The sequence below is a fragment of the Oncorhynchus kisutch genome, unplaced genomic scaffold (assembly GCF_002021735.2).
Source record: "Oncorhynchus kisutch isolate 150728-3 unplaced genomic scaffold, Okis_V2 Okis05a-Okis16b_hom, whole genome shotgun sequence".
In the NCBI taxonomy this organism is placed as follows: domain Eukaryota; kingdom Metazoa; phylum Chordata; class Actinopteri; order Salmoniformes; family Salmonidae; genus Oncorhynchus; species Oncorhynchus kisutch.
Window position 1 is genome coordinate 1,056,499 of NW_022261982.1, and position 26,668 is coordinate 1,083,166.

At 46.5% G+C, this 26,668-nt stretch overlaps 1 protein-coding gene across 1 annotated transcript in view; it reads right to left on the reverse strand.

The window, feature by feature from the left end:
• Positions 1-26,668, reverse strand: part of LOC109876752 (protein unc-80 homolog) — a 106,818-nt gene that overhangs the window by 27,266 nt on the left and 52,884 nt on the right. Inside the window, 31 exon segments of the mRNA XM_031813318.1 lie at positions 381-587; positions 1,630-1,753; positions 1,957-2,082; positions 2,221-2,344; positions 6,205-6,405; positions 6,776-7,015; positions 7,459-7,551; positions 8,269-8,439; positions 8,567-8,663; positions 9,900-10,038; positions 10,185-10,319; positions 12,167-12,432; positions 12,861-13,041; positions 13,266-13,367; positions 13,502-13,591; positions 13,700-13,794; positions 13,945-14,128; positions 14,373-14,459; positions 15,070-15,170; positions 15,460-15,603; positions 16,597-16,725; positions 17,108-17,294; positions 19,148-19,279; positions 19,490-19,671; positions 20,048-20,186; positions 20,945-21,052; positions 21,678-21,875; positions 23,241-23,341; positions 23,759-23,962; positions 25,373-25,550; positions 25,758-25,891. Of these exon segments, the coding sequence (XP_031669178.1) occupies positions 381-587; positions 1,630-1,753; positions 1,957-2,082; positions 2,221-2,344; positions 6,205-6,405; positions 6,776-7,015; positions 7,459-7,551; positions 8,269-8,439; positions 8,567-8,663; positions 9,900-10,038; positions 10,185-10,319; positions 12,167-12,432; positions 12,861-13,041; positions 13,266-13,367; positions 13,502-13,591; positions 13,700-13,794; positions 13,945-14,128; positions 14,373-14,459; positions 15,070-15,170; positions 15,460-15,603; positions 16,597-16,725; positions 17,108-17,294; positions 19,148-19,279; positions 19,490-19,671; positions 20,048-20,186; positions 20,945-21,052; positions 21,678-21,875; positions 23,241-23,341; positions 23,759-23,962; positions 25,373-25,550; positions 25,758-25,891 (4,599 nt within the window).

Here is a 26,668-nt window from a genome sequence, read left to right on the forward strand (position 1 = left end):
GTTGCCAACCGCCATATGAAGTCCAACGAAGAAGACTGAAGGAGGAGAGATTACTAGAAACTAACTCAGTTGACCCTTTTATCTGTGGATTAATTGTTGGAGTACAGAACCTTTAACAACCCAATGTTAATATCCCAGGACAAATTACCTAGCAACAGCAAGCTAACTAGCTAAATTGACATGAATGTTGAATGCTTTTCGACCTGTCCTCGAATTAATATAGTTGGTTCAAAGTTGGTTTGTTATAGTTGGTTTGTTTTGATATTTCAACCTGCGAGTCCTGAACATGTCTGGTGTGGCTGGTGGCAGACGCACACGCTCGCCCGGTCTAGTCAGCATGTAAGTCTACATTTAAATAGTCTACGTCTGCAGAACCCTACCCAGGTATGCAGCCTGACTGGTGGACTCGGCCAGGCCCTCTCTCCTCAGGTCCTTGCCCTGGTCCCCCGGGGTGGAGCAGTGGGCGGGGGACGTGTCCAGCATGAAGTTCTTGGTCCGGGACGTGCTGATGATGCGCGGGGGGAGGAGGATGTTGATGACCGTCTGCAGGAGCAGAGAGACCTCAGGCTGCTCCAGGTGTGGGGAGTCTGGATAGGGTGGAACACACACACAGACACAGACAAACACACACACACACACACACAGGTTGCGTTCAAGGCTGACTATTACAGTTGTGCAACACATATCAACTAATCGTTAGGTGCCAGGTCATCGATGGCGCAGGCGAGCATTAGATTGTTATATACAGAGCCTTCAGAAAGTATTCCACATGGTGTTACGTTACAGCCTTATTCTAAAATGGATTCAATTGAACAAAATCAGCAATCTACACACATGGGGTATTATGTCATTATGGGGTATTATGCCATTATGGGGTAGGGTAGTATGTCATTATGGGGTATTATGACATTATGGGGTATTATGTCATTATGGGGTAGTATGTCATTATGGGGTATTATGTCATTATGGGGTATTATGTCATTATGGGGTAGTATGTCATTATGGGGTATTATGCCATTATGGGGTATTATGTCATTATGGGGTAGTATGTCATTATGGGGTATTATGCCATTATGGGGTAGTATGTCATTATGGGGTATTATGTCATTATGGGGTATTATGTCATTATGGGGTAGTATGTCATTATGGGGTATTATGCCATTATGGGGTAGTATGTCATTATGGGTTATTATGTCATTATGGGGTATTATGACATTATGGGGTAGTATGTCATTATGGGGTAGTATGTCATTATGGGGTAGTATGTCATTATGGGGTATTATGTCATTATGGGGTAGTATGTCATTATGGGGTAGTATGTCATTATGGGGTATTATGTCATTATGGGGTAGTATGTCATTATGGGGTATTATGTGTAGATTGATGAGGGAAAAAGCAATTGAATAAAACGTAGAATAAGGCGTAAAGTCAAGGGGTCTGAATACTTTCTGAAGGCACTGTATGATGCAGGTAGCTGATATTTTTACACATATCCAGGCGCTGTGAGTTCTAGCAGGTGACTGCAAGCTGACATTCAAGTCTGCCTGAAACACAGCCAGTTCAGATGCACGTATGCATACATACACCCACAGATTGTTGGCATTAGACCTCTTAACCCTGGGCTCTGACCTTTGCTCCCTGAACCCACTGTCAGCACGAATGGAATCAACAGGTTGAGCAGCATGCCCTCTCGCCTCTCCTGATTGGTGAAGGGGGAGATCACATGGCTCAGGGGGAAGTCATCCTTCAAAGCCTGTCAATCAGGAAACAGAACAAGATAAATGTTTCATTATGACACACACACACACCACACATACACACACACACACACACACACACACACACACACACACACACACACACACACACACACACACACACACACACACACACACACACACACACACACACACACACACACACACACAGGTTAGTTCTTGGGCTGGGTAGTCTCACCTGTATCTGCAGAGCCACCAGGCGGACCACTGCTGTGCTGAAGGGTAGAGGGGGGGACAGATACGGGCTCAGGTGGAGCAGGGGCAGCCCATCAGCCACACTGGAGGGGCCTACTACCCCCATCACCTGAGAAGCACACACACAAGGGCACGCACACACACACAGATAGAGAAACACACACACGCAAACAAGCAACATCATAGTTAAGTCACAGCACAGTGAGTATTTGAGGTGTGTGTGTGTGTGTGTGTGAGCACTCCTCACCAGGTTGACACAGACATTGATGAGGGAGCGGAGGTGAGGGAGGAAGGAGATGATTGGCTGACGCTGGAGAGTCAGACAGATACCTTCAATCAGACTACTGGCCGCCTCCCACTCCACCTGTCTCCTGTAGGACACACACGCAATCAGTATAAACACACACACACACACACACACACAGGCTCACTTGAGCACACACACAAACAATCAGTATAAACACACTCACGCACAGACAAGCTCTCTCACACACACACACACACACACAAACACACACACTATCAGTATAAATACGCACGCACACAGGCTTGCTCGCACACACACACACATGTTCATTTACTAATCACGCTCATCAACATACACAGCAGAGAAGACTGATGGGAGGAGCTATAGAAGAACGGAGTCAAACATTTGGTTTACATATCTTTGATACGGTTCCAGCCATTACAATGAGCCCGTCCTCCTATAGCTCCTCCCACCAGCCTCCACTGATACACACATCCACTACAAACACCAACACACTTAACAAAATATCACACTATAATTTCGCATTTTGAAAACGTTTCGTTTGGACAGGCTATTAAATAGATAATCCCATCACTACTCAGCAGAGTTATCAATAACCAGGTCCAGGTTCTGATGACTCTCTGTGGGCCTAAAGCAGCTCATATTGACCATCACTACTCAGCAAAGTTATCAATAACCAGGTCCAGGTTCTGATGACTCTCTGTGGGCCTAAAGCAGCTCATATTGACCATCACTACTCAGCAGAGTTATCAATAACCAGGTCCTGGTTCTGATGACTCTCTGTGGGCCTAAAGCAGCTCATATTGACCATCACTACTCAGCAGAGTTATCAATAACCAGGTCCTGGTTCTGATGACTCTCTGTGTGGGCCTAAAGCAGCTCATATTGACCATCACTACTCAGCAGAGTTATCAATAACCAGGTCCAGGTTCTGATGACTCTCTGTGGGCCTAAAGCAGCTCATATTGACCATCACTACTCAGCAGAGTTATCAATAACCAGGTCCTGGTTCTGATGACTCTCTGTGTGGGCCTAAAGCAGCTCGTATTGACAGATGACATTGCAGAGCTCACAGACACACACATAAGCAGACACCAAACTCAGCAGTCATGAGACTTTACAAACTACAACACACACAATCAAACTGTGAGCAGTCAGCAGCGGTGACAATTAAACCCACGGAAGCAGCAGTGCATTACTAGTTCAGCCAGCTCGGCTAGGAACAGAGTGGACTACAGCTATGGTACTTCACTCTACTGTAACACCACAGTACGGTACTTCACTCCACTGTAACACCACAGTACGGTACTTCACTCTACTGTAACATCACAATACGGTACTTTGCTCAACTGTAACATCACAGTACGGTACTTCACTCTACTGTAACATCACAGTATGGTACTTCGCTCCACTGTAACATCACAGTACGGTATTTCACTCCACTGTAACATCACAATACGGTACTTCGCTCCACTGTAACACCACAGTACGGTACTTCACTCCACTGTAACATCACAGTACGGTACTTCACTCCACTGTAACACCACAGTACGGTAAGGTACTTCACTCCACTGTGACGCCACAGTACGGTACGGTACGGTACTTCACTCTACTGTGACACCACAGTACGGTACTTCACTCCTCTGTAACACCACAGTACAGTAAGGTACTTCACTCCACTGTAACATCACAATACGGTACTTCACTCTACTGTAACACTACAGTACGGTACTTCACTGTAACACCACAGTACTGTACTTCACTCCACTGTAACACCACAGTACAGTACTTCACTCCACTGTGACACCACAGTACGGTACTTCACTCCACTGTAACATCACAGTACGGTACGGTACTTCACTCTACTGTAACACCACAGTACGGTAGTTCACTTCACTGTAACACCACAGTACTGTATTCACTCCACTGTAACACCACAGTACGATATTTCACTCCACTGTAACACCACAGTACGGTACTTCACTCCACAGTAACACCACAGTATTGTACTTCACTCCACTGTAACACCACAGTACGGTATTTCACTCCACTGTAACACCACAGTACGGTACTTCACTCCACTGTAACACCACGCTACGGTACTTCACTCCACTGTAACACCACAGTACGGTACTTCACTTCACTGTAACACCACAGTATGGTACTTCACTCCACTCTAACACCACAGTACGGTACTTCACTCCACTGTAACACCACAGTACGGTACCTCACTCTACTGTAACGCCACAGTACGGTACTTCACTCCACTGTAACACCACAGTACGGTACTTCACTCCACTGTAACACCACAGTATGGTACTTCACTCCACTGTAACACCACAGTATGGTACCTCACTCCATTGTAACACCCCAGTATGGTACTTCACTCCACTGTGACGCCACAGTATGGTACTTCACTCCACTGTAACACCACGGTATGGTACTTCACTCCACTGTGACGCCACAGTACGGTACTTCACTGTAACACCACAGTACGGTACTTCACTCCACTGTAACACCACAGTACGGTACTTCACGCCACTGTAACACCACAGTACGGTACTTCATTGTAACACCACACTACGGTACTTCACTCCACTGTAACACCACGCTACGGTACTTCACTCCACTGTAACACCACAGTACGGTACTTCACTCCACTGTGACGCCACAGTATGGTACTTCACTCTACTGTGACGCCACAGTATGGTACTTCACTCTACTGTAACACCTACAGTACTGTACTTCACTTCAACACCACAGTACGGTACTTCACTCCACTGTAACACCACAGTATGGTACTTCACTCCACTGTAACACCACAGTACGGTACTTCACTCCACTGTAACACCACAGTACGGTACTTCACTCCACTGTAACACCACAGTACGGTACGGTACTTTACTCGACTGTGACACCACAGTGCGGTACGGTACTTCACTCCACTGTAACACCACAGTACGGTACTTCACTCCACTGTAACACCACAGTACAGTACTTCACTCCACTGTAACACCACAGTACAGTACTTCACTCTACTGTAACACCACAGTACGGTACTTCACTCCACTGTAACACCACAGTACGGTACTTCACTCCACTGTAACACCACAGTACGGTACTTCACTCCACTGTAACACCACAGTACGGTACGGTACTTTACTCGACTGTGACACCACAGTGCGGTACGGTACTTCACTCCACTGTAACACCACAGTACGGTACTTCACTCCACTGTAACACCACAGTACAGTACTTCACTCCACAGTGCAGTACTTCACTCTACTGTAACACCACAGTACGGTACTTCACTCCACTGTAACACCACAGTACGGTACTTCACTGTAACACCACAGTACAGTACTTCACTCTACTGTAACACCACAGTACGGTACTTCACTCCACTGTAACACCACAGTACGGTACTTCACTCTACTGTAACGCCACAGTACGGTAGTTCACTCCACTGTAACACCACAGTACGGTACTTCACTCCACTGTAACACCACAGTATGGTACTTCACTCCACTGTAACACCACAGTATGGTACTTCACTCCACTCTAACACCACAGTATGGTACTTCACTCCACTGTAACACCACAGTACGGTACTTCACTCCACTGTAACACCACAGTACGGTACTTCACTCCACTGTAACACCACAGTACGGTACTTCACTCCACTGTAACACCACAGTACAGTACTTCACTCTACTGTAACACCACAGTACGGTACTTCACTCCACTGTAACACCACAGTACGGTACTTCACTCCACTGTAACACCACAGTACTTCACTCTAATGTAACACCACAGTACGGTACTTCACTCCACTGTAACACCACAGTACGGTACTTCACTCCACTGTAACACCACAGTACGACACGGTTGTGAAGGAGCAAGGGTTTAAGGGCACGCAGCGCGGCAACAGACCTGGAGCACAGAGCCTGTGGGCGAGCGCACCTGAGCGTAGGCATCTTGTGGATCTTGTTGAACATGCGGTCAAGCCGCTTCAGGATGAGGATGAGGGCGGGCCGCACGGCCTCGGACGACCAATCGGTGATGGGCAGCATCCCAGTGACGTAGCGCCGCAGGCCTCGGCTCTCCATGGTCAGGCTGTCGTAGGGGGCCAGCTTGAGGAGGGAGTGGGCGATCTCTGCCAATCTGGGGGAAAACACATAACCACACACACAAACACACAAAATGATCAGACACAAAAACACACATGCAATCATATAGACATGCACAACCGCATGCACAGTCAGGGAATTACATACACACACACATCGCACTCATCCACACACAAGGCATACAGATTGTACACACAAAATTGCACACAAACAATTGTAAACGTTTCTGCAAATCAGGTCCCTGTATGCATCCATACCATAGCTGAGTGAATAGTGATGTCATACCCGGTTAAAGTGTGTCTCATTCGTGGCCACTTTCACCCAGGTGGGTGCTGCACATTGGGCATTGAATGAAGATAGTTTCCACCTGGTTGAAACACTATGCACTAAATCCAACCCTTCACCTCATGTGGGACTTGATGTCCAGCAGCTCTAAGGCGGTGACACGGGGTTCCCCGGCCACGTTCTGCAGGATCTTGAGGCGCGGGCCGCAGTGTTTGTAGAACTCAGTGCAGATGTTCAGGAGGGACTCCCGGGGCCGGCGAAACTCCTCACGGGCGATACGCTCGTCCATCTCCTCGCGAGGCATCCCCTGGCCCTCCTCCAACAGGTGAAGGTTGTCCCTGATGCCGGACACAAGGCGACTGACATTGACACCAAGCAACACGAGTACACGACACAAACAAGCATCCATGAAACATGATCCTCTGTACCAACTGTGGTGTAAACACATGGGACATCTTCTATTGTCTTTGGGGGTATTTTCTTCTGTTGTGATGATGACCTGTACATAGGTTTCTTTAGGATATCACTACGGCAACAGCATCCAGGGACAACAAACAACACTATATTTATGTCTTATAGTTATGAAGAGAGTTAGGAAAAGTAACAAAACAGTATGTTAATAACAGCCAAGTGGACAGTTTCTTTAAGAGACATAAATGAACGTGAAATAAATCAATAATATGTCCAAAAGAACACCCTTTTTCCTATATAGTGCACTACAGCCCTATGGCTCTGGCCAAAGGTAGTGCATTAGGGGTGCCATTTTGGACACAATCCGGCAGGTGTAAAGGCTACTCCACACCTGGTGTTGGGCCCTCCAGACATGGCGTGGTTGGCAGTCGTTGCACCTTTGTGTCCCTGGTCACAGCGACTCAACTGTGGGGCAGTCATAGGCCTGAGAGGGGATAGGAGGGTTGGGGATGGGAGGGAGGGGAGGGGATAGGAGGGGTGGGGATAGGAGGGGTGGGGATGGGAGGGAGGGGATAGGAGGGGTGGGGATGGGAGGGAGGGATAGGAGGGGTGGGGATGGGAGGGAGGGGATGGGAGGGGTGGGGATGGGATGGGAGGGAGGGGAGGGAATAGGAGTGGTGGGGATAGGAGGGGTGGGGATGGGAGGGGTGGGGATAGGAGGGGTGGGGATAGGAGGGGTGGGGATGGGAGGGGTGGGGATAGGAGGGGTGGGGATAGGAGGGGATAGGAGGGGTGGGGATAGGAGGGGTGGGGATGGGAGGGAGGGAGGGGATAGGAGGGGTGGGGATAGGAGGGGTGGGGATGGGAGGGAGGGAGGGGAGGGGATAGGAGGGGTGGGGATAGGAGGGGTGGGGATGGGTGGGGATAGGAGGGGTGGGGATAGGAGGGGTGGGGATGGGAGGGGTGGGGATTGGAGGGAGGGAGGGGAGGGGATAGGAGGGGTGGGGATGGGAGGGGTGGGGATTGGAGGGAGGGAGGGGAGGGGATAGGAGGGAGGGGAGGAAGATAGCAGAGAAAAAGGACAAATGTCACATTCAATTAGGGCTTGGAACATACATTTAGAAAGACACGATGGGCCATATCTGATTAACAGATGCACGGCTTGTGTGTGTGTATGTGTGTGTGTGTGTGTGTGTCTGACCGTGTGAGGGTCTCTGAGCTGTAGAGCAGGGCCTGCAGGGAGGTGGCCAGGGCGGCGATGGCGGCGATCTCGTCCCGCGCTGCCGAGGCTGACTCCATGGTCATGGTGTTGCTCTTCAGCTTCTGGAGAAAACATGGCACCAGGGCCTCCAGCACCATCAGCATCTGTAGGCTGATACCGTGCACACACGCAACGCATAAACACAAACACGTACAGATAGGAGAGGACGTTAGCATTTAGTAAGACTACTGTACAATGTTGATATACTGGGTTGGCGGTGAGTGATGTGAAACCACACCTCCTGAAAGACTCTGGGGCGTAGGCCACCACCGTCACACACAGCTTGATGGACTCACTGATGGAGAAGGCCAGGTCCTCACTACCATAGCAGAAGTCTGAAACAGAGGGAACCACTGGAATTCATGCTGTAGCACTTTCAGGGCTTAAAATATACTATAGGAAGAACATGACCATTATCAAGTTCTATTGTTTAATATAACTAGGAGAATCCTGACAATGAGAAACTCCAGGTCTTAGTAAGAGTCTATTAACTAGGAGAATCCTGACAATGAGAAACTCCAGGTCTTAGTAAGAGTCTATTAACTAGGAGAATCCTGACAATGAGAAACTCCAGGCCTTAGTAAGAGTCTATTAACTAGGAGAATCCTGACAATGAGAAACTCCAGGTCTTAGTAAGAGTCTATTAACTAGGAGAATTCTGACGATGAGAAACTCCAAGCCTTAGTAAGAGTCTATTAACTAGGAGAATCCTGACAATGAGAAACTCCAGGTCTTAGTAAGAGTCTATTAACTAGGAGAATCCTGACAATGAGAAACTCCAGGCCTTAGTAAGAGTCTATTAACTAGGAGAATCCTGACAAGGAGAAACTCCAGGTCTTAGTAAGAGTCTATTAACTAGGAGAATCCTGACAATGAGAAACTCCAGGCCTTAGTAAGAGTCTATTAACTAGGAGAATCCTGACAAGGAGAAACTCCAGGTCTTAGTAAGAGTCTATTAACTAGGAGAATCCTGACAATGAGAAACTCCAGGCCTTAGTAAGAGTCTATTAACTAGGAGAATCCTGACAAGGAGAAACTCCAGGTCTTAGTAAGAGTCTATTAACTAGGAGAATCCTGACAATGACAAACTCCAGGCCTTAGTAAGTATATTAACTAGGAGAATCCTGACAAGGAGAAACTCCAGGCCTTAGTAAGTATATTAACTAGGAGAATCCTGACAGGGAGAAACTCCAGGCCTTAGTAAGAGTCTATTAACTATTTATTTATTTTCTCCTGATCAGCTCACGCTGTCATTAAAACAACTCCTCTCTTAAAACAATGGGAATCCACGCCAGCAAAACGATGTGGGCAAAGGTAGAACAGTATAGGGAAAATGGTCCTCTGTAGCTCAGTTGGGACAGCATGGTGCTTGCAGCGCTAGGATGGTGGGTTCGAATCCTGGAACCATCTGTACGTACAATGTATGCATGCATGACTGTAAGTAATTTTGGACAGAAGCATCTGATAAATGGCATACAGGATATTGAACAGGGTGCCATGTCAGACACAACCTCTAATGATATAATAGTCCTGAGTGATGGGACCCAGGGGGGTTGAGGTGGTGGTGTTACCCAGGGATCGTAGGGGTTTTTCAGCCTTGACCAGCTCCAGGGCATCCAGGGTATCACGCGTCTCTCCCTCCAGAGAGACCAGCAGGTCAAACAGGCACTGAGCAGACACCCCCTTAGACAGGCCTGTACTGGTGCACGTCTGGGAGGGAGACAGTCACATGGTTAAACAACACACGCAGATGCAGATACTCTCATAAGGGGAGACCTAGTCAGTTGCACAAATGAAATGTGTCTTCCACATTTAACCCCTCTGAATCAGAGAGGTGCTTATGCAAACACACTTACTGTGAACTCCAGCAGAGGGGCCACGCTGGCAAACAGCTGGAGGATGAAGGGTTTACGGTGCAGGATGTAGAACTGTCTGACGCAGAACTCTATCCCCTGTCTCAGCAGCGGGTTACTCTCATAGTCAGCATAGGACTACAACACATTACAGTGGGTTACTGTCATAGTCAGCATAGGACTACAACACATTACAGTGGGTTACTGTCATAGTCAGCATAGGACTACAACACATTACAGTGGGTTACTGTCATAGTCAGCATAGGACTACAACACATTACAGTGGGTTACTGTCATAGTCAGCATAGGACTACAACACATTACAGTGGGTTACTGTCATAGTCAGCATAGGACTACAACACATTACAGTGGGTTACTGTCATAGTCAGCATAGGACTACAACACATTACAGTGGGTTACTGTCATAGTCAGCATAGGACTACAACACATTACAGTGGGTTACTGTCATAGTCAGCATAGGACTACAACACATTACAGTGGGTTACTGTCATAGTCAGCATAGGACTACAACACATTACAGTGGGTTACTGTCATAGTCAGCATAGGACTACAACACATTACAGTGGGTTACTGTCATAGTCAGAATAGGACTACAACATATGAGAAATCATATGAGCTTGTAAGGATGCATTTTCATACTGCAACACCATGTTTAGGCCCAATTCAGAATGCATTGTGGGATTTGGTCTGTAATCTCTGTGGCCTCCTAGAGCTGGGTTGAAGCAGCATCTTGGCACCAGCATTTATCTATTTGTATTTTAAATACTTATTTACTGTGTATTTAAGTATTTTCAAATAATGTGGCCGAATCAACGACTTCTATTTGAAGTATTCAAATCATTTGCTATAAATACTATAGTTGATGTCCTGCCTTTCACACCATGGCAACCATGTGAATGTTTCTCTAATCACACAACTTGTTAGGAGGATTCTAATCACACAACTTGTTAGGAGGATTCTAATCACACAACTTGTTAGGAGGCTTCTAATCACACAACTTGTTAGGAGGATTCTAATCACACAACTTGTTAGGAGGATTGTGTGGGCCCTTTCCGAGGCCAATGGAGGTAGAGGACTCAAATGTTATGTAGTAGAGTATATCAAAGCTTAGTAAGAAACATGGGCTATTATATAGGGTTCAATGCAATAAATGTTTGTCTGCTGAGTTGTCAGCAGCACAATTTCCCAGATCAAGACTAAATAAATCCAGCTGCATTTGGGATTGACCTGCACTGCTCTCTGTGTAAGTCTTCCATTATGAAGCCCCGGTGAGTTCCAGTGTCAACATATTGACCATGCGTTGCTAGTGGCTATAAACGTCTGCTCCCAAGCTTCAACTCAACTCTATCCTGACCCAGCCCAGCCTGTGTTTCTGTAGGTCAGCTCTATATTATGCAGTGAGACTGACTCACAGAAAGGGGATGCCTAGTCAGTTGCACAACTGAATGCATTCAACCAATGTGTGTTCTGCATTTGAGGCAACCCTTCTGAACCAGAGATGTGCGGGTGGCTGCCCTAATCGACGTCATCAGCGCTTGGGAAGCAGGTTTTTGTTGGGCGTTAACTGCCTTGCTCAAGAGCCGAACGGCACAATTTTCCATCTTGCCGGCTCGGGGATTCAAACCAGCGACCTTTCGGTTACTGTTCCAACGCTCTTATCCACAAGGCTACCTGCCGCCCGCCGCCCCCCTCACAATGACGACAGATTGTGAGACACATTTGGGCAGTGGTTGGCATGGTTCCAAGGTTGCATTGATATAAGCTCAGATATGTGACTTCTTCCTGTAATGGTTGGGGTTAGGATTTAGGGAGGCTACATTTATCCTAGATCTCTAACCTTTAACCCCAGCAGGTGGATGAAGTAGCACCATGAAACTGATCAGATTAGTTCCACATTTTCAGCCTCTAATAGAGAACAACAACCTACTGGACCTGTAAACTGATCCTAGAACTGTACTACCTACCTGCAACATGGTGGGGAGGAGCCACTGGTATCCACTCAGGGAGAACAGGTGGTTGAAGTGAACGGCCGTGTTGATGGCAGTAGCCGTGTACTGCCTGAGGAGGGCGCTGTCCTCGGGGTGCAGCAGCAGGGCACCGTTGAACACGTTCAGGAAGAGCATGATCTCGTCCCCCCACGGGTACTCACTGGGCATGCCCAGAAACATCTCTTCTAGTAGTTTGATCCACAGGACTTTGTGGAGAGTGTCCAGGCCGAAGAGCTCCTTGCCTGGGGAGAGGACAGCACAATATGGGGCTAACTCACGATGGAAGCCCCTTTGAAATGAAGACTTTCATGCTTCCCAAGTGTTGGTAGACTTTTGTTTTGTGATCTGTGTTGTCTAGTTGGAAGATGCACCGCAGATATACAATGTAGTACAGTACTTTACTCTATTACATCTTCATTTTAAAATGCAACTAATCTCAATGGTTGGGGTCAATTCCTTTCCAATTCCAGTCAATTCAGAAAGTAAACCAAATTCCATTTCCAAGTTGTCATCATTGAAAAGCATTGAAGAGAATTGGAATTGGAATTTCGGTGAACTTCCTGAACTGACCGGAATTAAAATGGTATTGACCCCAACTCAGATCATCTCTCTTTATTGTCTTGTTTGTTCACTCAGGTACCATTCAAGATAGGGTCCACTCTAGTCTTACCCTGTGGCTCGCTGAAGAGAGAGAACTCTCCGTCGATGGCCGTGCGGGGGAAGGAGGGCAGGCGGAGCAGGTCTTCTTGGAGCATGGACACATGGGACTGTTTGTGGATGGCCGGCATGTTCTGGGTCAGGGAGATGAGGAATAGAACACGGCCCACCTCCTCCAGTTTACGGGAAAACACCTAGGGAGAGAGGGATAGGAAGGGGACACACTGAGTATGCACAAGAGGCTGAGACAGGCACCAGTAAAGATATGGACAGACAAACAGAAGGTCACACTTCTCAAACGGTTAAAGCCACAGTTGGGAGATTTTTTGTCATTTATACTGTGTGTACTCTTTGGTGATGTGCACAAATTGCAGAGCGTGGCTTTAACTGCGAGATTTAAACCTGAAACATAACACACCTGTTTCTGAATGAGTTCCTGTCCTTTCTCTGGCAGCATGTGGACCAGGTTGAGCTGGGGAGACACAGACCTCCTGAACGGATAGATGTCCCTCACAAAGGTCTGAAGTTGAGAAAGACAGTCAGAAAGCCCATTATGTAGTCACTGATGGAGAAGACATTCTCATGGTCATTCTAGACATCTACACATAACCTCACAGTTCATAACACCGCTTGGAAATGGATGGGAATTCCAACCTTGGAATAGTGAATGAGGTTCCAGCGCTTGTCCATGAGGAAGTAGTGTGCCGACCGAGACTCGGGAATGTTGAAGAACTCCAAACACTCCTGTTAGGGAAGAGAGAGGCCAACGAATTGGGGATGACTTCAGTGTATCCCTAAGAATGTTCTGTCATGATCTGTAGAATGCAGATGAACTCTATGATGAGAAGTTACCTTGAGCAAGGCTTCAAACTGAGTGTCTTCATGTACAGGCAACTGGGTAGGAATGTCACACTCATTCTGCCCGTGCACTACCAGGGTCTTGGTTCCTGCAAGGACATACATGATTTCTATATTACCCACATGTAGCAGTCAACATTATAGTATAGAACACAGTCAAATGACTGGGCTCCCATTGGCATCCAGTGACCTTTACCTGGCAGGGATAACCTTCTGGTAACCTTGAAAATGGCCTTTACCTGGCATGGATGCAGTGACCAGCAGCTTGACCTCACACTGCTCCTTCTTCATGGTCTGTTTGAGGTCCTTGAAGAAGAGCCCCTCCACGTAGCCCACCACCTCCCACAGGAAGGTCAGCGTGGCCGAGATGGCATCCATACCCCACTCACACGGAGTACGCACAAAGTACATAATCAGCCCCACCTAGGGGGAGAGAGAGAGACAGACAGACAGACATAAAGGTGAATAGGGTACAGACAGAGAGAGACAGACAGAGAGAGAGAGAGAGAGAGAGAGAGAGAGAGAGAGAGAGAGAGAGAGAGAGAGAGAGAGAGAGAGAGAGAGAGAGAGAAAGTAGAGGGGGAAGAGAGAGATCTTCATTAATCTTGTCATCAGATTGATCAATACTGCTACTGTCTGATATACATTGACTGATGTCTTGTCTCACCAGGTAGTTGAAGAGGATGTGAGAGGTCTGGGCTGGGAGGTCACCGATGTTCATCAACAGCTTCCTCAGCATGTACATCAGCTCGTCCTGATACACATAGAAACATGTGTCAGTTCAAACTCAACCTTAAACACATTAACAACAGGAGGGGTTGTGTTCAGTGGGGGGAAAAAGCAGGTAACATTCCGGTCAACCTTCAACAACCTTAACCCAATACATGAAGAAGGTGATACAAACCGAAACGTCTGTGTACAACTTTTCCCCTGCCTGCTGTAAAAAGCATGAAAAAAGAAAAAGTAACTTTTAGAGTTCTGTCTCGTAATCTTTTTGTGTAAGAACCACCTGTCGTTTTTTTGTGTTTAGGACAGAGAACCACCTGTCGTTTTTTTGTGTTTAGGACAGAGAACCACCTGTCGTTTTTTTGTGTTTAGGACAGAGAACCACCTGTCGTTTTTTTGTGTTTAGGACAGAGAACCACCTGTCGTTTTTTTGTGTTTAGGACAGAGAACCACCTGTCGTTTTTTGTATTTAGGACAGAGAAAATGTTTTGAAACATTTTGAAACAGGGAGGCAGTCTACTAACAACAGATTTTGTCCATAACAACATAGATTGAACAACATACTGAAGAGGGGCAGGATTCTATTGGTCCGATCATATGAGACTGCAGAGTATTTTGATGGACAACGGCTGCTCTACCTGTCGATTGCTAACGGTGAGCTTCTCCAGGAAGTGCCTGAGCACCAGGGCGGGGTCTTCGATCAGACAGTTCCACAGGATCTGCTGGGCCACTGCACTCACTGCAGGATCATGGTAAATGGATCATAAGAAAATGATCATGAGTTTTATCAGGACAGACCGAAACATTGCTTTTCTATTTTATTCAACAGCGTGTATTGTGATGAAAGGCAATGTGTTGTGTTACAGTGGCCTCTAGAGTGGCCTTATGGGTATCTATGGATGCATCTACAGGTTTCTGATCTCACCCTGTACAGAATGTATTCTATTCTCATCCTCTCCCCCTCTCCCTCCCTCTCTCTGCCTCTCTAGTACAGTACATGACAGTTTGTGTTGAGCGACGCCACCCACCTGCCACACCGTCCTCTCGCACCTCCCCGTCCTCCATCAGGTGCACTATGGGTAAGACGGCGGCACAGATGCATGCTGGGAAGACGGCCTGGGGGGGCTGCAGCATGTGATGAGTGGGCGTGTGCTCCGTAGTGTTCTCCTCATCTAGTAGACAAGAACAACCCACGAAACACTACCACCTTATTTTACTGTAGTTAGGAAGGTGTATTACTGTAGTTAGGAAGGTGTTCTACTGTAGTTAGGAACGTGTTCTACTGTAGTTAGGAAGGTGTTCTGCTGTAGTTAGGAAGGTGTTATACAGTAGTTAGGAAGGTGTTCTACTGTAGTTAGGAAGGTGTTCTGCTGTAGTTAGGAAGGTGTTCTGCTGTAGTTAGGACGGTGTTATACTGTAGTTAGGAAGGTGTTCTGCTGTAGTTAGGACGGTGTTATACTGTAGTTAGGAAGGTGTTCTACTGTAGTTAGGACGGTGTTATACTGTAGTTAGGAAGGTGTTCTGCTGTAGTTAGGACGGTGTTATACTGTAGTTAGGAAGGTGTTCTGCTGTAGTTAGGACGGTGTTATACTGTAGTTAGGAAGGTGTTCTACTGTAGTTAGGAAGGTGTTCTACTGTAGTTAGGAAGGTGTTCTACTGTAGTTAGGAAGGTGTTCTACTGTAGTTAGGAAGGTGTTCTGCTGTAGTTAGGAAGGTGTTATACTGTAGTTAGGAAGGTGTTCTACTGTAGTTAGGAAGGTGTTCTGCTGTAGTTAGGAAGGTGTTCTGCTGTAGTTAGGAAGGTGTTATACTGTAGTTAGGAAGGTGTTCTACTGTAGTTAGGAAGGTGTTCTGCTGTAGTTAGGACGGTGTTCTACTGTAGTTAGGAAGGTTACCATATGTACAAGCTCTGTGTCAAGGCATGATTTTATCATGGTGCTTTTATCAGATATTATCAGGTGAGGATTTGCTTTCCTATTCCTCCCCATATGACTTGAATCTGACCAGCATTCAAAATACCATTCTGACATCTATACTAGCATGCCACTTAGAATGAAGCCATGTACTAGCCAAGCATTATATGTGGGATCCTAATATGGATACTGGAACATGACCCCTACAAGTGAGTGGGCAGGTGTGTGGTTGCCACGGTAACACAGTCTTACCCTCGGCGCTGACCACGGAGCGGACTGACCACACGGAGCCGCGGCGGAAGGAGTAGTTCCTGTGAGAGTTACTGGAGGTGCAGGACGGAGTGACGGACATGCGGCGAGACGCCAGATTGACCTCTTCTTCTGCTGGCGGGGAGGAGAGGGTTCAGAGTCAGTCACAACATGAAACTACCAGTTGCTGGCTGACTGACTGCATTATTCAAGGTGTTTTACAACTAAGCACTGTAGTTGTGGACTCGAAGGTAGGGTTGTTATCTGGTGTGTGGGCAACAGTATAAGCTTGTTGTTTTTGTTATTTTTGAAGAGGGCTGAAGCACTGAAGAGGGCTGAAGTTTATTGTTAGATGTTCAGTTAAGTTAGTGCTTCTCCAAATTACGTCAGAATCAGTGGTTTCCTGAATGGGACGGGAGCTGTATCACTTGAATTAACACCTCAAATCAATAACAAATATTTAGAAAATGAAGAAAGAGAGATGTCTCCAGCACTCCACGGCTGTCCCACCCACCTTCCTCCTCCTGCTCGGGAGGGGGGCTGCAGGTGGGTTCGTAGCAGGCCTCCTGGGCCACGGGGATGGCTGTGATGATGCTGGCCTCGCGCCCAAGACGACGCTTCTCCTCCTCCTGCTGCAGGTTTTTCAGGATGTGCTCTGCACGCTGGTGGGAGCGCGACACGGCCCGCGCCGAGAAAGATTTCTGTAAGAGGTGGTGTGTGTGTGTGTGTATATAAGTGTGGAAAAGGGTGTGGGTGTGTGTGGAGGGTGGACGTGGGGGAGGATGTGTGTGTGTGTGTGTGAGGTGTGGGAGTGAAAGGACAAACAGAGACACAGAGGCTCAGGGAGGGGGACTGTGGGATAGGCTCATTCTCAGGGGGGTCCTGTTTATAGTACAATTACAATACTGGCATCTGGTGAACATTTGGTCATGTAAACTATCTGTCTCTTCCCGACAGTTATATATGGATGACACATGCCGTTATATTCTCCTGATAAGACTGGAAACATTATTAGGGTTTAGAATGTTTGTAGATTAGGGTTGTAACTTTCCCAAATTGTACATTTCCGGAATCATGAGGATAAACCGGGAATCCTGGGGATTTGTGGGAAGTTAACTACATTTTGCAACCCTAGATCAACTACACCATGCACAGGGATCAATTATTTACCTTTGTAAATAGTTGTCGGTAAAACTTACTATATGCAAATCCATCAGGAGAGTATATCCAGTGCAAAAGCTCATTTGAGCATTCTAACCGGCACCAACAGAGATATCACAGTGGATGTTTGATAGAGTGACGTGAAAATGTTTACGTTTGAACAATTACAAAATGGCCGTCATTGGCCATGCATAGTATATACATGCAAAATGACCAATGCATGCAGCTTTCCCAAAAGAAGCCCGAGCATTACAGTACAGAAAACGTGGAGTGGCTTGTATAAGATGCATGTATCCAGAATGGCCCGTACGAGGCCCCCTAGTATAGCACCCCCCCCCTAGGTCTTAATGTTTGTGGGGAGTCAGACAACCCAGCAGGCAAAACTGGTTGCAATGACGTCGTTATGACGTCTTTTAATGACGTCATGCATGGTCCGGTTGTATACTGGTTGTATAATGGACATTGTGTTAAACTTATCTGACCAGATAACAATCAAAATATAACGTCTTTCCAATGACGCATTCATTACGTCATGAAAAATACGTTTTTACCTGCTTGTAACAGAGATCAGTTGGTTGTAATCTGGTTATATGATGTCTTCTCAACCCGAAAACCAATTTACAACGAGAACATGACATTATTAAGACCCCATGTGCCAAACTTTTGCCCGCTGGAAATGGACAGACATCTCTTTGAATTTTATCTCATTCAGTCATCAAAAGATGAACTCAGTTTCCCATGATGCACCCAAACAAGCATCCGTACATAAATTACAACTTACTATGGAATAGATTGATTGAATAAATGTGGGGAACTAAAAACAAAGACAATTGATAGATTGATAAATAACAGACAGGACTATTGTACTCAGACAGTACAATGACCAGTCTTGAGCTGATCTAGTATTGAATGACAAGTGATCTGAATACATCGTTTTTTGGTTTTCATGCTAGACAACAAAAAAAAGCATAGCAACACAAAGAAATTAACCCCCAAAAAAGTGTCATGGCCGACTATCAATTTAGTAGCATAATATTGTACTGTTTATCAGTCCTCTAAAGCTTATTTCCTGGTGCCATAGCGAACACAAGGAATAAATACACTGGGATAACAGTACCAAGTGTTACCATAACAGTTGTAGCATAATGGGTCCGTTGTAGCATTAGTAAGGTTAGTAAAACAGATGCAACTCCACATACCATTTTAATTTACAGCATTATGTCCATGTAATTCAATATACATGCACCAATAACGTACACCACAACAGACTTAAAATGTCAGACAAATGTGTACTTTGGTTTATAGTAAACATTGGTCAACCACTAGGCTCATTGTAAATTCTGTAAGTATCTGCTGATTGGACAGTAATCAAGGCAGCAGGGGCGGGACTTACAGAGTTGTCCTCGTTGATTGGGTCTTGGACACTGCCAGTGTTGGAGGGTACCCAGGGCGGGTCAAACATGGGCACACAGGGCATTCCCAGGATAGGTGAGGGCAGGGTGAAGTTGATGCTGGGCGGAGGGATCTAAAACATAGAGAATTATGTAGATTAGTTAATGAGAAAATAATTCAACAAAGCAAGAGACTTAACAAGAGGCCTACACTTTAGAGTCAAGATCATTTATGTAAATAATGAAAAGCCACAGGACTCAGAATAGAACCTTGGGGGATACCCGTTGTCAACTCCTCATTTTGACTAACAGTTGTTTTAGTAGAGGCTACAGTTCTACTGCACCTTGAAGATCTGCTGGGCACCCTCCTCCATGCGCGGCCACACCTGGTAGCGGAAGCGCCACAGCGTGTAGAACTTAAACACCGAGTTGATGCGCTGGCTCGCCTCAGCGTGCTGGAACTCAGCCATCATCATCTCTGTCACTGCGTCAGGCACCTTCACCGCACACAGCAAGAACATGGCAGCTGGGGAGTGGAGAGAGAACGGGGGTTAGAGAGAGAGAGGTAAAGTGAGGCGGGAGAAAGTGGGGATGGACAGAGATATACAGCGTGAGAGAGAGAGAGACAGAGCGAGAGAGAAAAAAGAGAGGGAAAAAAAGAGAGAGACAAAGAGAGAGAGCGAGAGACAGAGAGAGAAAAAGAGTAGAGACAGAAAGATGTGGTGACATTTATCTTTAGACTGGAGGCAAAGCAGTGAGCACAGATTCAGAGTTTGGAGTGGAGCCCAGAATATCTCACCAGAATAGGCTTGGAATAACTCTAGTTACTGACATTAAAAGAGAAATTGTTCAAACAGAAACCCTGCTATCCATGACAGTCACCCACAGTTCTCTGTAGTCACCTGCAGCGGCAGCCATATGCTCGTCCACACTCAGCAGGAGCTCCCAGGCTGCAGGCTGGACGTCTGCGTACATGTCCTCTGTCAGGATGGGCGCCGCCTTGATCAGCAGTGACAGAGGAGCTGGGGACAGGCTCATCACCTGAGGGGAGAGGCCACAGCAAGCAAGGGTTAGCATTAGCATGCTAGTGGAGATCTGATAGCATTGCTAGTGTGGGCATATAGCTTGTATAGCATGCTAGGGACAAGAGGGGCCAGGGACAGGCTCATCAACTGAAGGGAAAGGCCATACACCACAGACAGCCAGCGTTAGCATTAGCATGCTAGTAGATATACCATTGCTACTGTAGGCCTATAGCTTGTATTAGTATGGTATTGCATGGTGCTGCAATATACTTGAGTTGGCTGAGAGGGCTGTAGCGAGTTAGCATGCTACTTCAGTAGTAGAATTAGAGATTATGTATTTGAGTGGGTAGAAGCGTGTGGGCGTGGGGTGAGGACATCTTGGCATGTGGTTGGCATCTTGCTCTAGATAAACAAGCATGTGGCGACACAGTGGCATCTGTTGACACACTGCTTCAGACAGATGGACGGACAGACAGACAGACAGGCTGGCGGACAGACATACAGGCTAACGGACAGATAGACACGCAGGCTAACGGATGGATAGACAGACTACCATACAGACAGACGGACAGACAGACAGACAGACAGACAGGCTGACGGACAGACATACAGACAGACAAGCTGACGGACAGACAGACAGGCTGACGAACAGAGACACACACAGGCTGACAGACGGATAGACAGACTACCAGACAGACGGATGGACAGACAGATGCTCTGGCACATGCTATGGCTACCAGGGCATGTGTTGGCATGAGGGCTGTAGGTGGGCACCTGGTTGCGGATGTACTTGAGCATGCCCGTGTCCTTCTTGCCCTCGGTGTTGGAGTCTTTGGGGCGTCTCTTCATGGATGGGGTCCTCAGACTTGACTTGTCTGACCACTGGAGACACAAAGAGAGGAAGACATTGGAAAATACAAGTCACTTCAGTTACAGTATCATCAAACCACTCCACATTACATCACTTCAATACATGTGCTGCTGCCATGTTGTTGTCTTGTCATGTTGTGTTGCTACCATGCTGTGTTGTCATGTGTTGCTGCCATGCTAATGTCTTGTAGGTCTCTCTATGTAGTGTTGTGGTGTCTCTCTTGTCGTGATGTATGTTTTGACCTATATTTTATTCGTATTTTTAATCCCAGGCCCTCGTCCCCGCAGGAGGCCTTTTGCCTTCTGGTAGGCCGTCATTGTAAATAAGAATGTGTTCTTAACTGACTTGCCTAGTTAGATGTTGGTTAAATAAAAAAATAAACATTCCAACATCACATCACTTCAATACATTTAAATCCACACACCTCCATATCACATCACTTCAATACATTTAAATCCACACACCTCCATATCACATCACTTCAATACATTTAAATCCACACCCCTCCATATCACATCACTTCAATACATTTAAATCCACACCCCTCCATATCACATCACTTCAATACATTTAAATCCACACCCCTCCATATCACATCACTTCAATACATTTCAGTCCACTCCTCTCTGCGCCCACCTCCTTGTTTTTCTTGGACCGGCTACTGATGTTCCCTGCACTGTCTTCTCTCAGGCTGTCCACTGTCTCCCCGTAGAGCAGCTTGATGGCACGCACCAGGCGGGCACAGGAGCGGCTGTGGTGCTGGTAGCAGCGTGGGTGGCAGAACTCCACGTGGGTACAGATGAAACTCTGCTGGTTGCACAGCAGAATCATGATCTACAGAGGAAGACAACAGAGGGAACAACAGTTATACAGGTGAATGGGGTTGATGAGGACAATGTGTTAGCTTTATAGCATGTGTATACAGGTGAATGGGCTTGATGAGGACAATGTGCTAGCTTTATAGCATGTGTATACAGGTGAATGGGCTTGATGAGGACAATGTGCTAGCTTTATAGCATGTGTATACAGGTGAATGGGCTTGATGAGGACAATGTGCTAGCTTTATAGCATGTGTATACAGGTGAATGGGGTTGATGAGGGCAATGTGCTAGCTTTATAGCATGTGTATACAGGTGAATGGGCTTGATGAGGGCAATGTGCTAGCTTTATAGCATGTATACAGGTGAATGGGCTTGATGAGGGCAATGTGCTAGCTTTATAGCATGTGTATACAGGTGAATGGGGTTGATGAGGACAATGTGCTAGCTTTATAGCATGTGTATACAGGTGAATGGGCTTGATGAGGACAATGTGCTAGCTTTATAGCATGTGTATACAGGTGAATGGGCTTGATGAGGACAATGTGTTAGCTTTATAGCATGTATACAGGTGAATGGGCTTGATGAGGACAATGTGTTAGCTTTATAGCATGTGTATACAGGTGAATGGGGTTGATGAGGACAATGTGCTAGCTTTATAGCATGTGTATACAGGTGAATGGGCTTGATGAGGGCAATGTGCTAGCTTTATAGCATGTGTAGTCAGGTGGATGGGGTTGATGAGGACAATGTGCTAGCTTTATAGCATGTGTATACAGGTGAATGGGCTTGATGAGGGCAATGTGCTAGCTTTATAGCATGTGTAGTCAGGTGAATGGGCTTGATGAGGGCAATGTGCTAGCTTTATAGCATGTGTAGTCAGGTGAATGGGCTTGATGAGGGCAATGTGCTAGCTTTATAGCATGTGTATACAGGTGAATGGGGCTTGATGAGGGCAATGTGCTAGCTTTATAGCATGTGTATACAGGTGAATGGGCTTGATGAGGGCAATGTGCTAGCTTTATAGCATGTGTAGTCAGGTGGATGGGGTTGATGAGGGCAATGTGCTAGCTTTATAGCATGTGCATACAGGTGAATGAGCTTGATGAGGGCAATGTGCTAGCTTTATAGCATGTGTAGTCAGGTGAATGGGCTTGATGAGGGCAATGTGCTAGCTTTATAGCATGTGTATACAGGTGAATGGGGCTTGATGAGGGCAATGTGCTAGCTTTATAGCATGTGTATACAGGTGAATGGGCTTGATGAGGACAATGTGCTAGCTTTATAGCAGGTGAATGGGCTTGATGAGGGCAGTTGAATGCACGCACGTAGGTACGCACGTAAAAGTACGCACACACATGCACACACACACAGTACCTACATGTAGCCAGGACATGTTACGGTGGTAGTTGTCCTCTGCTCCGCCGGTGCCTCCTGAACCCTCCGGCTCAATACTGGGTTCACTGGTGCTCCATGGACTTCCTGTCATGTCACAACACACAACAATACTGTATCAGTTTACTTCATTGACTCTCCTCGTGGAAATCCGTTATGTTGCATCTCCCATCAAACAAACAACATTCGTCATTGAGTTAACTACTCAAAGGGGACAGATGACAATGAATGCTATACATCACATGTTGATACAGAGTTGTTGAATGACAGGTGACTACTATGACTGAGTAGTAGGCAAATCGGGCTCCATAGGACTCTGGCCAAATGTAGTGCACTTTATCGGATTTAGGGTGCCTACATCTGTGATTAGAATAGATCAGATGATCTATTAGTTTAGATCTATGTATGGAAGTTGTCACCAGATCAGATCTTATTCACCCACCTAATGGTCAAGGTTGGGATATGGGGTTGGGATTCTGAGATCAGTGGTTAGTGTGTTGTTACCTATGTCAGTGACAGTGTCCCTGCTCTGGGACAGCAGTCCCTCCTCGTTCTCTGACTCTGAGTCTTGGCGGGACATCTTGGTGCTCTTCAGGCTGCCGGCCCGGCGGATGGAGGACAGAGAGCCCCCCTTCTTCACCCTGAAACTCCTGGCCCCCTTGATCTGCAGCAGGCGAGAGCCCCCGGCGCGACTCTTCCTGATGGGAGCTGGACGGGCAGAATTCAAAAGGTTAGTCTGCAATCTCACTGGATTTATGAAGTCCCATAATTCCCACACACTGGATTTATGAACTCCTATACTTCCCATACACTGGGTTTATGAAGTCCCATACTTCCCATACACTGGGTTTATGAAGTCCCATACTTCCCAAACACCGGGTTTATGAAGTCCTATACTTCCCATACACTGGGTTTATGAAGTCCCATACTTCCCATACACTGGGTTTATGAAGTCCTATACTTCCCATACACTGGGTTTATGAAGTCCCATACTTCCCACACACTGGGTTTATGAAGTCCTATACTTCCCATACACTGGGTTTATGAAGTCCTATACTTCCCATACACTGGGTTTATGAAGTCCCATACTTCCCATACACTGGGTTTATGAAGTCCTATACTTCCCAGACACTGGGTTTATGAAGTCCCATACTTCCCATACACTGGGTTTATGAAGTCCCATACTTCCCACACACTGGGTTTATGAAGTCTTATACTTCCCATACACTGGGTTTATGAAGTCCCATACTTCCCATACACTGGGTTTATGAAGTCCTATACTTCCCACACACTGGGTTTATGAAGTCCTATACTTCCCACACACTGGGTTTATGAAGTCTTATACTTCCCATACACTGGGTTTATGAAGTCCCATACTTCCCATACACTGGGTTTATGAAGTCCTATACTTCCCATACACTGGGTTTATGAAGTCCCATACTTCCCATACACTGGGTTTATGAAGTCCCATACTTCCCATACACTGGATTTATGAAGTCCCATACTTCCCACACACTGGGTTTATGAAGTCCTATACTTCCCATACACTGGGTTTATGAAGTCCCATACTTCCCATACACTGGGTTTATGAAGTCCCATACTTCCCATACACTGGGTTTATGACGTCCTATACTTCCCATACACTGGGTTTATGAAGTCCCATACTTCCCATACACTGGGTTTATGAAGTCCTATACTTCCCATACACTGGGTTTATGAAGTCCTATACTTCCCATACACTGGGTTTATGAAGTCCTATACTTCCCATACACTGGGTTTATGAAGTCCTATACTTCCCACACACTGGGTTTATGAAGTCCTATACTTCCCATACACTGGGTTTATGAAGTCCTATACTTCCCACACACTGGGTTTAAAACATCTTGGTAACACTTTACACAAGGCACACACATACAGGGCTGGATTACCGAACAGACACGTAGGGCATGTGCCCTGGGGCCACCAACCTCCATGGGGCACACAACCCATTTTGGGGGGTTTGGGGGAGGTTGTGGGAAAATATGGCCGTTTTTTCAATTTCCTGAAAAGTTTCTGTTTTAGAGATTTTCATCTGACAGGGACCCTTATGACACGGCCAACTTAGCAGAACTCAATTACCCAGAGGCTCCTGGGCCTTCTTGTCGTCGCAGGCCGTGTCAGACTTGAGTGTGTGGCTGCTGCTGTTCAAAGAGTCGTGGCCGTCCTCGTCGTCTAGGATACCGGCAAAGCTGATCTTCCTCTCATAACGGTGGTGACTCAGCTCAGGGTCCAGCCTCAATCGACAGCTCTCCAAATCCTACAAACACACACAACGCAGACATACACACACGGACAGACACACACATGCACACGTGAACACACACACACATGGACAGACATATGCGAACAGACAGACACACAAATATGCGCGAACACACACACACACACACCAATTGATTTATAGGGATATGATTGCATTAGAGGTAGTGAGTAAGTGTCAAGTAAGTGAAGTTCTCCTACTGACCACTTGGGGCTCTGTGCGTGGCCGGGGGAGGCAGGGGAATGTCTCTCTGAGGAACGTGGTGATCTCCAGCAGTAACTGGCAGGCGGCCATCTTGAGAGCGAAAGGACAGCCGCATTTTGTTGGGTTGACTGTATCTGGGGACGGATATTTTGGGTCAAAATTTGGCTTAACCCATAAGAGTCGAAGAGGGGGGGGTTCTACTAAGCAATATGGAATTGTTTTTAGAAGGTCAAACCAAGGATCTAAGACCCTTTGAAGTATAAAAGAAATATATAAAACAATTATTTGATGACCGTTTTTACTTGGCCTTACTGCTATTAGCCCATACAAATGCATTGAATAACAGATTCACTACATGGAACAACAGATAGTCCCCCCAAAATATCAAAAGGAAGCTGGTTCTGAAGTGTCTGTCCTATATCTGAACATTGTTTTGGCACTAAACAGTCTCCACATACACTATACCTCCATTAATATCTTCAACTGGTATCAGGGGACCTTCAGACAAGTCTAGTGAGGGCAGTGGGGTCCTAGAGCAAAACAACTGCCGTGTTCGTATCATTTCCACAGAGGGGTCATAGTGTGTAGACTAAGCTGTTGGGATGCTACAGACAGAAGATGGCAGATCGGCTAGCTTGTGGGGGTCATAGTGTGTAGACCAAGCTGTTGGGATGCTACAGACAGAAGATGGCAGATCGGCTAGCTTGTGGGGGTCATAGTGTGTAGACCAAGCTGTTGGGATGCTACAGACAGAAGATGGCAGATCGGCTCTTTTATTTATTTCACCTTTATTTAACCAGGTAGGCTAGTTGAGAACAAGTTCTCATTTGCAACTGCGACCTGGCCAAGATAAAGCATAGCAGTGTGAGCATACAACAAAGAGTTACACATGGAGTAAACAATTAACAAGT